The sequence below is a fragment of the Oryzias latipes genome, chromosome 10 (genome assembly GCF_053564925.1).
Source record: "Oryzias latipes strain Hd-rR chromosome 10, Olatipes_Hd-rR_3.1".
Taxonomy (NCBI): domain Eukaryota; kingdom Metazoa; phylum Chordata; class Actinopteri; order Beloniformes; family Adrianichthyidae; genus Oryzias; species Oryzias latipes.
The window spans coordinates 29,915,114-29,928,669 of record NC_136246.1 but is presented as its reverse complement, the minus strand read 5'-3'; the positions used below and the strand labels follow the sequence as shown (position 1 = coordinate 29,928,669).

Genomic DNA, 13,556 nt, shown 5'->3' with positions numbered 1-13,556 from the left:
GTAGGTTTTTCTCCCACAGTCCAAAAACAGGCAATGAATCTGGGTGTGCGTGTGAGTGTGTATGTGTATGTGCAGCAGACTGACGACCTGTCCAAGGTGCACCATTCCTTCACCCCACAGTAGCTAGGATAGGCTCCAGCAACCCCACAACCCCAAAGAGATTAAGCTGGTTCAGAAAGTGGGTGGATTTCAATTTAGCCTATTCAGACCTGGCGTCTACATACTGTATGTGGACATCACAACTTGGGTCATATTACCACAAATGTTCCTTCTGCATAACTGGTGCACTGTTACTACATGTGTAGAGGAAACATGAGCTTGGGTTAAAGCAAAAGAGCCAAAACTGCTTTTACCTATTTTACCTGTACTGATGAAAGTTCTGCATTCATTCAGTTAAAGTCACTTTATCCAAAATGAGACAAACCTTATCAAATGGCTGGTTTTGGATGAAAAGAAAAGAAAAAAAATACTAATTGAACAGTTTACTTACAGGTAATGTAATGGTAATTCAAATCGAAATTGGCAACTTGTTTATCTTAATTCAGAAATGTGACAAGTATTTATTTTAGTTAGTTTGAGCAATCGTAGTAAGCTAAAGCAAAAATGAAAACTGGTGTAAAAATGGAGATAGCATAATCCAGCCTGTTTAAACTATAATCAGAAAACTAAAATGGAATTAATATGTAAAATGATTTAAAATTCGTTTTTCACAGATCATCTTTTGCTCATTCTTTTGTTCAACAAAGCCAAATATTCCACTTGACCTGGAAAAGGCAGGAAATGGGACGGGCATTTATGTTTACATCCCAGTGAACTCATCATGTCTGTTCAATCTGCAGTCATCATTGCATTTCCACACTTTTGCCTTGTCTTAAGAGCTGAACTGTTTTATGAACATTTATGTGACAGCGATCATTCACTATCTTGTTCAAATGTTTGACAACATTTTGTTTGGCATAATCCATTTTGATTGAGTGTTAAGGAAATATTTTCTCTGAATATTTTTAGATACATTTATTGTCCTATTCTTTATTTAATAAATTTGTTATTTAGAGAGAAACATTTTTGTTTCTACACATAAAAAAGGCAGTTAGATCAGCAGACAGTCCAATAATATTACTAAGTCACCAGATTTTTGTGGACAATGAGAGAGAAAATGATTTTATCAATAAAATCTTACTAGAACCATTGACTGTATAAGAGAACTGGACAGAGTGAGTGTGACATCACCCGCAGAAAATGGCTTATTGCTGGCTCCAACCAATTAAAGTCAATTCAGTCGCCATTTTGCACCAAACAATGCTGCCAAACGTCATCAGCATCAGAGATTGGAACATAAAGTGTTGCATTATAGGGCAAAGCTGCTGTTAAAAGCTGCCTTTCTCCGCAGCAGAATCGTTTCATTTACGACAATCGCGTAAACGGTTGAGGATTTACGGTATGTCAAAAAGTGTGTTATTTAGCGGTCGCCGGTGACAGCTTTGGTTTAAAGGGTTAATTAACTAGTTAAAATTACATTAAAATGCGACACCAGTAGTAAGTGTAATTCAAGCCAGATCCACTTGCATTATAAAACATTATTCAAAACAAAAACTTCAGAAAAGCATTCTTCCTGGAGGGGGTTTGTGTTTACTATTTGAAAATATCAAAAGTGCATTTAATGCTCCAGGACTTTAGGAAAAATGAGAACGGGGACAATACCCAAAGTTCATTTACTCGGCAGCCACAGTCCCAAACGTGTGTGTTTCGTGCAATCTGAATCACTTGGTGCAGATGGAGCTGCTGAACCATGTTTAAGAGGTAAGGCTCAACCTGCCTGTGTCAGACTGAGTATTCCACTGTGCAGCTATCCAAATGTCAGCTCACTGCTGTCGGTTTAGAAAAAAAAAAAAAGAGGAGAAAACGAAGAAAAACAAAATGTTGAGCCGTGTGAGAGATGAACTCATCCTGCAATCTGACAAGACAGATTTGACAACATTGAACAGAGAACAACATGTGAAATGGCCACTTTCATCTGTCACAAAAGTAATTGCAACCCTCTTAGTGGAGTTTTTAATTACACGTGGTGATATTAAATAAAATTATACTAAATACTAAAGAGGTTTCTGTTTGTTTTTTTGCATTTGTAGCTCTTTATAGCACAGCTGTTGGAAATCTAACATACACTTATGACGTCTTAGCATTATTTTAGTACGAACAACACAAACGTTCTTTACACAGTATTTGTAATAAGGAAGAAAACTGTAGAGAGTCCTACAACAAATACATTAGTTACACCGAACAATCTGTTTCTAAGTTTGGGAAAAAGAAAATCACAAAAAGAAACACCAAAGCACCAATAAAAAAAATGTCCCTAAGAATTATTGCTTATTTCCAATTATTCCAAACTAATTATCTTTGAAAGCCAAACAATGATTAATAAACAGTACCTCAGTCCAGAAGACCTTATTTACAGATAAAATCCTGTAAATTTTATCTGTAAATTTGTAAAATTTAAGTCAAAACGTGATTTTTTTTGGTCATAATCTTTCATTTCTCTATTATTTGAACTGTACGGTTGGTCTTTGTAACAAGTTCTTGTGGTATTTTTCTGAGATTGGGGGACATATATTAAGAAAATTGCATTGAAGTCCAAATCATAACAACAAATTAACACAAAAAAATCATTGGAAAGATCACAACGACAATTAAAAAGAGAAATGCAGTTTAGAAATCAAAACAAATTCCAGGTATCGAAACACAATTCAAAATTAAATTAAACAAAATAGAATTGAATTCTATCAGAAAACCGATTAATGTCTAGAAAAAAAATGTTATAAAATTAAACACAACAAGAAACTGGAATATTTTGGTGTTGGATGATGACATTTATCCAATTTTCAAATGTGTCTTCAAATGTGTCTTTAATGTTTTATTATTGGTGCATGGCAGGCGCGGAGCTACTGGGGGGCAAAGGGGGCCAGCTGCCCCTCCCAGCAAAAAACATTGCCTTCTCAATTTTTGAGCCAATATTAGTATCAAATATTGACAAAGATTAAGAAATTATCAATACAATCTTCTCTACACATTGGTAATAGCATGTCAGCTCAAATAGTTGCAGTTTTAATATTACTTACAATAACAAGACAGTTTAGAACACTCTGTTGATCCTTTCATTTGTTATGGCCTTCCACTCTGCTGTTCCCATCTGCCACTCTTTCAAAGTCCTCTGCCCCCCTCCCACCCCCCATATAAAACGTTCTAGCTCCGCCACTGGCACAAATCAAATCCAGTATCACTTCAAAATGCAAAATGCCAAATGTCATCATCCAAACAGTGAAGCCCCACAGTAACTACTTTTTCCACTTTGTTGTTTTTCGTTTCAAATATTTCATTTTGATTTCTGGAAATTAGTTTTGTTTACTGAAATCTTTCATTTTTATGTATTTTCATTATTTTTAGAATTGTGTTGTGGTGTCTGGAATTTGTTTTGATTTCTAAAATGTAATATTTGTTTTTGTTTTTTTAATTGTTGTGTTTAAGTGATTTGGACTTCAGGGCCACCGTATTTCTCTAAACCATTGTAAGTAAGAAGCAGGCAAAAAAAATACCGCAGGAAAAAGCTTGTAGACTGTGATTGGAAAGTAGTCAAGCTCTGGAGAAACTATGTCTATGAAACGACACCGTTTTTTAAATTGGTACCATTTTTATCACCATTTTCATCTTTTTTGTTTTGGTTTTGACTCAAAAAAATCTTTTTAGTTTTCTTGTGTCTCTTTTGGGACACGAGAGATGGTTCTTGATGAAGACATTAAAAAAAAAACATCAACTGATTGAAGGAAATTATCTATCTTTTGTTATAATTGTGTCCCAAATTAAAATAAGGCCTTGTTCTTAAAAGGTTAAAACCTTTTTGAGAAAGGAGAGTAAATCCAGCACCGAAAGGGCTCATTATTCTGCAATCCACTTCGTACAAAATTGTTGACAAATGCTGATAAATGTCTGATAAATGTTACATGAACCGTGAAAACCGTAGAAAGGGTTGACTCTTGGACACCGAACGTCCCACACATGTGAACGGGCGCTCTCGTGGAGACAGGATAATCTTCCTTTTCCAGGCGTTATCAATGTGGTATAAATGGACGTCCAGTGAAGCATTTACATCTTTTCCCCACAGATGAGACATACGGATCTAATGTGCCCAGGATGTGGAAAATTACATCTGATGCCATGTTGTGTTTCTTTTTCAGACAGAGTTCTGCGGCTCGGTGTAGTCCCCGTGCACGCTAATGGGTACAATACAGAGCAGCACTTTAAGTGTTGCAGGCTTTGGCTTTCACTTATAAAAATGTATGTGCTCTCATGGTTCTGGAACAGACTTGAAAGCATCTGATCTGTGTTTTCATGTTTTATTTAGGTGTTTTATTTCAAGGAGCTGTTTTCTTGCTGGAATAAACAGTCCAACCGATCTGTTGGTCAGAGAATTTCGCGAGGTACCATTCAAAATCATGACAATGTTATTGATGGGAGGCCGTGGTGCAGCGCTAGGGCGGTCGACCTCTGATCGGAAGATTATGGGTTAGATTCCCGCCTCATCCATATGTCGAAGTGTCCTTGGGCAAGACACCGAACCCCAGGTAGAAAAGTGCATTTACCATTAAACCAAACAAATCCAGTTGAGGGCATAAAAAATTGCTTAAAAGCATTTTTCTTTTTCTTTCTTTTTATTATTATTTTTTTGCATAATACAGTGCCAGAAGACCTCATGCAGATGTGAAATAAATATTATTTAATTATGTTTTGCAGTTGGGGGGCAGACATTGGCATGATTTTATTTTAGAAATGCTTCACATCAGGCTTTCTAATATTTTTTTGGACAGAAATAACATATGAAAGAGATTTTTAATATAAAAAGAACAGAAGAATAAGCTGTAACAGCTGTAAAAACTTAAAAAAAGCATTCCTAGTGGTCTTTTAATTAGAATTATGCTGTTTTTGGCCAAAATCTAAAAAACGGTGTTGATTTCTGTATAGTTTTTGCCGAGCTGCAGTAGTTCATTTGAAATTCACCTCTGAGTTGTGGGCCGGACTCTTGGTGCGGAGCAACCCCGACCCCCCTTCCCTCTTCAATTGCTGAGAGCTCTCGGTGTACACGTTTTCCTGCTAGCTTACAGCCCCTCACACCCCTAACTTAACATTACAGGTGCAAAAAAAATTGTTAGCATTATTGAAGCTATCCGGCCATACAGATTCGAGCTCGAACAAGGAAAACAAAGGCATACATCTAGTCGTCTAAAAGTGGATGCATCAGAATGGAGAGGAGCAGGGAGCTTGCTGTCCACTCAGCGTGTTTTCCACGTAACAAATATGCTTTTTTTTAACAAAAGGATTTTGTCTGCTTCTGATTCATAATGTTTTGAATAAAGAAATACTCAGAAATGCAACTTTGAGCTTAATTTTCTTTCAAGACTGTACTACCAAACTTACATTGAACTGCCACAACATTCTGCTGCCATGATTTGAGCTGTGATCAAAAATGTCCCCTTCAGTGCGAAATAAGATTGATGAAAACATGAAAAAGAAAAACTGTGCAGTAGACTGGAAGCCAGTAGAGAACCAGTTCTGCTGTCAGCAGTTTAGCAGGTTTTATGAGGCCATAAACCAAAGGGCTGCCATCCAAGAAAGACCACCCTACTTCTAACGAGCACGAGCTTCTGTCATTTTCAAGAAAAAAAAATCCTTATCTTCAACTCAGAGGGAATGCAGATTACTATATCTGGCCAGGATGGCTACACATATATTCTGAGAAGAAAAGAGTGCATATTCACTTAGGCATGTGCTAATTGTTAAGCACGGTGATGGAAGAATTATAATAGGGGGAGTTGGTAAATTGCTGACTTATGAAGGAGGAGGCAATCTATGAATTCTGCTAAATTTTCAATACTGTGGGCACAGATTGAGTTTGTGAACTGAATCAACATTCAGTCAAATTTTTGTTTCTGAAAAAAGTAAAAGCTGTAAACTGGTAAATACTAAAACAAATGTTAGAGCATATGACTTTACATTTTTGAGGTCACAGCGTTCCCTCGTTTTCACAGGAGAAATTCGTGAATTTTTGCAGCAAGGACAGATGTTGCTAAGGCTGTGTTACTCACTCTCTACACACATTTTGCGCTTTATCCACATCTCTGAAATGTTAGTCTTTTGTTGTACATGCGTAAGATACGTAATTAATAAATTTTTTCTAGCGCTCATCATTCGTCAATGTGCACAGATGTTCGTCGAGGGTTTCGGCCGACAGGTCATCACATGAATACCGTTTTTATCTGTTTAGAATTTTTGGTTGGTTGAGAAATACGTAGTTTATGCGTATTTTACATAGTTTATACACAATTATTATGCAAATCTTATGCAACTGTGCATGATTTTTTTGAGATGCATATGCAAATTTGTGGCTTTCCACGACCATTCCAGATATGTTTAACAGACTTTTTACGCATGTACCACTGATTTATAACTTTTATATTGCGGATACAACGCACATATCAGGTTAAAATTACTGCTCAAACCACTGATGAAGAATGTTCTACGTAGCTGTAAGTGTTCTTTACGTGGTTTATTCGCACTTCTTTTGTGGTTTTAACGTGGTTCATTCGCGATACATCTGTGAAAATTTCACGTGAAGGCCACAACTTTTCTCACTTTTTCCACGCATTTTCCCGTATGACCAATTTTCATCCGGGCAATATGCGCGGCGTTAAGGTTGTGACACTCTTCTCTACACAATTTCTACATTTTTCTCAGACAGATATGAAGAAATTTTCTCTCTTGTTTAAACTCTCAAAGTTCAAGCCTTCACAGAAAAACAAGCCTGTGACTGTTTTATTGAATGAAAACAAAGATTTGCTCGCCATCGAAGATTTACATAGATTTGAACACAGGAGACCTGGCACAGAGGATGCAACAGCCAATCAGGAGGCAGAACACATTACGCTGCAAAATTGCACTGAAAAAATCTGCGAAACAACAAGACTGCAAAAGATAAACCGTGATACAGCAAGGGAACAATACAGAAAATATCAAAAGTTCAGTTTTTCTTTGCTTTTCAATCACAGCTGCATTACTTACAATAAAGTCATAAAAACACATAATTAAAACAGAAATATGTATATAATGAGTGAATTGACTTTTTCAGCTACAAATATAGGTTGCAGTGTTTAAATAGACTATCTATAATTGCCTGTCCTGCACAGTAAAAACCTGGAAGCCTCCTTAATTTATGTGATTCTGAACAAGCCGAGCACAGCCAGGCTAAAGGAGATCTGCATGCCCATATGGCAGCTCCTGGGCTGGACGGATGGCCTCAGGAATTTGAAATTCAAACTACGCCAAGTCCTGGGGGAGGGACTCAGCTTTGGGGTGAGGAGGCCAGCTAATCAAAAGGGACGCCAAACGTGCAATTCTAAGGATGAGGAGGGAAGCGTAGAGGTGCACAGATGATGAGGAGCAGGATGTTGTAAAGAAAGCATCACAGAGCCAGTCAATTAAATTTCAAATATTATTATTAGGTTGCTGTGGTTTAAATTATGGAAGATTTTGCACGGTGCACAGGTGTGGACAAAGGCATGTGTGGGGTTAAATGTGTCTTTCTTTCCTGGAAGTGGGCTTTGTGTTATGTAATCAAAATTATATTTTTTCTGCACAGAATGCATTCGTCTGTGTACTCCTAAGGGGAAAGATAACTGGCACTATGAAAGCTGATGTTGTGTTCTCACCTCAAATGAGCTGTCATCTGTTAAAAAAGGTAACACGTGCAGTTGTGCATCAACAATTATCCAGTGGCTAACCTGTGCAAAAGCCTTCTGAGTGACTGCAGCGGCAGTTCTCAGCTCACTCACCTCCAAGACCGGGCCGCAGACGGTTGTCATATCCATCCAGCAGTCTGTCCAAGATGCGTGTGAACAGGGTGATGTTGGTTTTAAAGGCATCCGATGTGGCATCAGCATTGACGGATCTGGTGAGGAGAGAAGCGATGCAAAAAGCAGCTGAGACACGACAAAAACATCTCTTTCAGATGAAGCTCCCTTTTTTCAGGTTGGATTTATGCAAAGCTAGGAGCTAATTACTATCTGGCTTAAATGCCCACACAGCCATGCGTGTTACGTCTCATCATGGCTGACCCAGTTCAAGGTAAAATGTTGGAGAGCCATCTGATCTTGGAACCAAAACACATCTGAATATGCAAATGTAATCAGAGCAGAGATTTATGGAAAATAAATTCAGTGGACTCAATGCAAGACAAACTAATCAGCCTTGTTGACAGCTCCACTCCAACAGCTCCAGTTTACGGTCATATTTTACTTAGCATCGAATGAAAACCTACATCTGTGCGCCTTTTGTCAGAATCATGACTTCTTATTAGCTGGAGGCTATTTCCGATGTTGAGATTATTCACAAACCTAAGCATCATTTTATTATAACTGGAGTCAGTTAATGCAAAAATATGAAATTTAAATAACTCTAATATTGCTAGATTACTTTAGTAAATGGGAAAAAAGCTCATCTTAGAGCAACAGCTTTGTTGAGAACTTGTCCTTTAGAAAACTTGCATTACATGATAATTTTTTAGCAGTTATTTTCAGGATTTTTTACAACATTGCAGGTTAATTTTTAAAGTTACATTAAATAATTTAACTAATAAATAAAAATATATCCCTTGATACAAAAGTAAGTAATTCTGGTTATCCGACACTAATGTTATATCTAAACATTTTGATTTCATGCAAACTTAACTAACTATGCATACAAAATATTTCAAAATAAGGGCAGATGTTAAAAAAAGGAGAGACAGAAGAAAAGGATCTTATTATATCTGCTTCTCCTGCCTTAGCAAATCAACACAAGATAATAAAAATAATAGTGATAATAATAAAACTAATACATGCAGTTATTTATTCCAAAATCCCTTCCCAAACCTCCAAGTTGCATGTCTAAAGTTTGAGTTAGCGTAATTGCTTTCCATCATTTTAGTGTATCATTTAAACGTTTTATCCTTTTACATTTTTTTATTCAACTTTGTTTGACCATTTTTTATCAGACTGGTAAAAAGAAATGCATCCAAGTTTTTAGTTTTAAGTTGAAAATATTTTTTACAACAACCTGTGACCAATTAATGTTTGGCTTGTCGATCATAGCATCTACATCACAGTCAGCTACAGCCTTTTTCCAACCGCATTATTTTATCTGGTCCTGATTCACAACAATTTCCAGTGTTTTGCTATTTCCTCTGTTAGGCTAGCAACATCCTGGACATTCATTTGTTCAAATGATCCCAAAATGATTACAATAAACAAATAACTCAAGTCCTGGAACCAAATAAGCTTAATGGCATAAAAAAAAACATTGGTAATGGTTAATTTGTGGCTCCGGTGAATGGAAATGAATTAAATCGCCATTGTTTCGCGATACAGACACCCCCATGTTGGAATCAGAAATTGTCAGTCAGCTGTGATTGGTCCAAGTTGGTCTAAAATTCTATGGCAACCACTCTCGCCAATCAGGAGCGAGCTTGCCGGAAGTCCACACCCCTACCATCTGAAAGCGATCAATACAAAATCTGCCAAATGTTTTGAATGTAGGACGTAAGGGCCAGCAGGCATCTCTTATAAAGGCGTCTGATTGGCCAGTTTATGCTTTGAATAACTTTTACTATAGAAAAAAATATCATGGAAAAAAATAGTATTAGCAAGAAAGTGTAAAAAAATGAAAGTAGCAGAGCAAGAATGGTTATTCTGACAAATATAATAACTGAATAACAGCTTTTTATTTCTCAATAGAAGTCTATGGAATTTTGGCTTCTTGGAGCCAGTGGGGACTTCCTGTTTGGAGGGGGGTCACTCAGTCCAGTTCTGATAGACAGTCGATGCTTAATGCAGCTAATTGACTGGTGTTTCTTAACTCCAGACGTTAGTACCTCCACATCTATGACAAACTCCCACAAAGACTGACCAGTGAGATTGTTTTAAAAAATGACCATCTCTGTACATTCAGCAAATGGAAAGCCCCAAGGGTGAATTCAGTGGCCTTATTTAGATCGTCTCACGTGTTTCTGACATTGCTGGCTGCAGTCATTTGTCAACAGTCCGAGTGTGTGCAGCGGAGTGCCCTGATCTGCCTCTCTGGCCACTGCCATAAAATACTTTTACATGAAAACTGATAAAACACACACATGGATGCAAGGATTTGTGCCAAAAGGGCAATCTAAATAATAATGTGATTTCTAAAAACGAGAACTATCCTTGGAAATGAAAGACAATCAACGTAAAGTTTCAAATGTAGTGGAGAGATAAATTATAAAAGGAAAATGTAAAGAAGAACAGGCTTTTATTTTGGTAATCCATCTAGCATCTATATGCTTTTCACCTGCCATCAAGTTTCTTTATGAGCAAACAGTAACCATATATGCAGACCAAATATCAGATCATTAACTGATTTCTTGAGTCATCTGATCTTCTAAGCGAACATGCAGACAGGATAATCTAATGCCCTTTAAAAAAAAACGAAAATGCTATACATGAATGAGAAATCGCTTAAACATTTGTAGATTTCTTCCCCAATAAGTGTTTTTTCCAGCATGTGTCCACGTTTGACCAATTTATTTCACAGTATTACATCACTGTGTGTGTAAACAAAGGCAAAAACATGGTTATGACACAGGTCCGACATTTTATCCATTTTACAGACGTATTAATTCCATATTAGCAAAGCTAGTGTTATACAATAATAGGCTATGACTGTTAGCATCACCACATTACTGAAGAACAGACCTGAACATTTTAAAATAACAGAAATTTAAAACTAACATAAATTATATGGACATTTCCCATAATTATTCAGATAATGACATCAGTCAGACTAATTTCTGGAGTTGGTTAGCAAGTTAACTCTTGTTGGCATGTAAACTGATTTAATATCAGTTCTCACAGGAGGAATTTGTTTTATATATATGACGCCAAAATATAAAAAAATAAAGGGAAATGTCAGTTAAATCAAATGTACTTCTTTGTTTTCCTGGTGACATCTAGCTCAGTCCTGCAACTCAGAGAAGAATTTCTAATCAACTACTGCTGCTCTGCAGAAACTATGTCCTGGAAAACGACACAAGTTTTTTCGATTTTCCCTAAAAAATGGCAAACTCCTAATTAAAAGACCACAGGAACGCTTTGAAAATGGATTAAAAGATGATTGGATTGGACTTTAAAAGGAAGGCTAAGTGGCTACAAGTGTGATAATCAAAACAAAATGGATTCAAACACACTTGTGAATCCTGAGTTTTATTCTTTTTTGTCCATTTTAAGCAGATTGGCCTTCAACTTATCACTGGTATCACAGTGCGGTAACAAACACAGGGATGAAAACAGGATGTGTTAGCATCTCGTTAAGAGTTTCAGTCAACTCTGCAAATGCAGAGTGAATAAATGTTGATATAAAAACAAAAATGGGATCAAGCTTAGGGGTTACCTGATGCCTCATTGTGCACACACACAAGTTCTTTAAATCTACAAATGCACTATATGTACAAACAGTATCAACACCTTGAGTAGATACAGTTTGACAGGGATAGTTTAATTTGGAAAATAACATGATATTGAAAGGAAATTAGTTCATCTTTCAAAAATGTTTTTGAAAAAAAAGTGTTATAAATACTATTGCAGCAAAAAAAGGAAAAAAGGTGAATGATTTGGAAAAAAACAACAACATTTTGTTGTCCAACAAAAAACAAAAGACCTACACATAAACATTGATTTTTATATTTATTTATTTATGATCCAAGAGGTCATAAATTAATCTATCAATCTAAGCACATAAAAATAGAATTGTGCAGCTCTTAATTTGAAAGATTGTGCGGCTCTTTCAAGGTAAGGGTCAGAACACAGGGGTAGATTTTGACTTCTTTTTTTTTTTCTTAAGTGTGTGATCCTCGTGCCTCCAGAGGCCACGTCCTGACCAATATCCCATCCAGAAGGGACTCACCTGGTTTTCCAGAGAGTTGTGAGGGCCAGCAGGCAGATGAGGAGTGAAGGAGCGCCTTCCTTGATCCACATGGCCGCTTCAGCACCCAGAGGCAGGGCGGTCGCTGTAATGAACACAGCTCCAGTTTAACTGGCTTGACAAGCCACTGAATCATTCTGTGACCTTTACAGCCAAACCAAGACATATTATTGGGGATTCCCCATTTGCAGTGGCATCAATAAATGCATAAACAAATACATAAATGGACGGATGGAGGGGGGGGAGGAGGCAGAGACAGGCGCTGACTGTAATTAGTATTCACTGACATATCCCACTCTTTCTTTCATCTAACATTTACCCCAAAAAATGACATCCTGACAGTTTCTCTTTTATGTTTTTAATAAGAAATAATCATATTAAGTCATGAAAAAGACACAAACAGTGAGAAGACGACGGTTGTCTCCATCGCTCCTCAGCATCTTACTCGATTTCTGCCAACAAAAATGATTAGAATAAACACGCTCTGTGTGTGTGAGGCAGGAAAACAGACTCACCTTAAGAGGAAATTTAACACAAGTGCCTCTTTGCTGCAGCAGAATCTTGCAAAATGCCTCTGAAAGTTAAGGAGAATTCTCCGCTCTCTCCTCCTGTGATGAGACTGTTACGAGCCTGTGATTACAACCGAGCTGCAGGCATCCATAAATCATGGTTCCAGCCAACAAGAGGAATGCTCCTGAGATGTGTTTGCTGTCACAGAATCCAGCGGTTTAACCCCCCAAAAAATGGCCTACTTAATAAAAATATATGTGTCTGTGTAGTGAGAGATAGAGGGAGAGGAAATCACGAGGTGAGGGGAAAAAAGAGGCACAACTAAAAACAAAAAATGAAAAAGCTGCAGGAGCGGGCTTTAAATTGCCATGTTCAGCATCCTCCTCAGCTAGCAGAGGCGCGATGTGAATCGTGATAGGCAAGACGAGCATCTCAGTCTCCTCATCTTCTGAAAAACTACAAAGAAGCGGTGCCCCTGGGTCCTAAAGGCAGTCAGGTATGCGCTGAGGTTTCCACCTGCAGCCTGTGTACGGGAATGCGAGCTTCAATTTCAGTCTCTGAACATCATTGCTGAATATTAATTTGGTTTGTTGCCAAGGCGTCTCTCGGTGTTCATCTTTATTTTTATTTATTTTATTTTACCTGGTAATTTATGTAAAGCATCCACATAGAACCACATGCATGAAAAAAATAAATAATGATATTTTCCTTTTCCACATGCCTAATATTACTTAAAAATACACAAAAAGACAGAGGGGCTGGCTGGCACTCCTGACCCTTTGTTTTGTTTACAACTATGTGTTTTGGTGCAAACAGCAATTATTTTCTAACACCTGTTTTTTTAAGAGTGAAAATTTATTTCTCTGACTCATCTCTCAGCATTTAAAATTAAAAATAAAATCATTATTTTTTAAGTCCCTTAGAAACGGTTTTCCCCAGCATGCACAGAAAGACGATAGGTGCACTGCAAAAACAGCCCTCTAGAAAGAAATAAAAAAAATCTTAAAATTAGAAAC

General features: G+C 37.1%; 1 protein-coding gene across 1 annotated transcript in view; it reads right to left on the bottom strand.

Annotated features, from left to right (window-relative positions):
• Nucleotides 1–12,945, bottom strand: part of gabra2b (gamma-aminobutyric acid type A receptor subunit alpha2b) — a 47,974-nt gene extending 35,029 nt beyond the window's left edge. Inside the window, exons 1-3 of the mRNA XM_004073634.5 lie at nucleotides 12,546–12,945; nucleotides 12,013–12,115; nucleotides 7,878–7,993 (exon numbers count right to left, since the gene is read on the bottom strand). Of these exons, the coding sequence (XP_004073682.1) occupies nucleotides 7,878–7,993; nucleotides 12,013–12,083 (187 nt within the window). The 5' untranslated portion in view covers nucleotides 12,084–12,115; nucleotides 12,546–12,945. The remainder of the gene's footprint in view (nucleotides 1–7,877; nucleotides 7,994–12,012; nucleotides 12,116–12,545) is intronic.
• Between the last annotated feature and the right edge of the window lie 611 nt (nucleotides 12,946–13,556).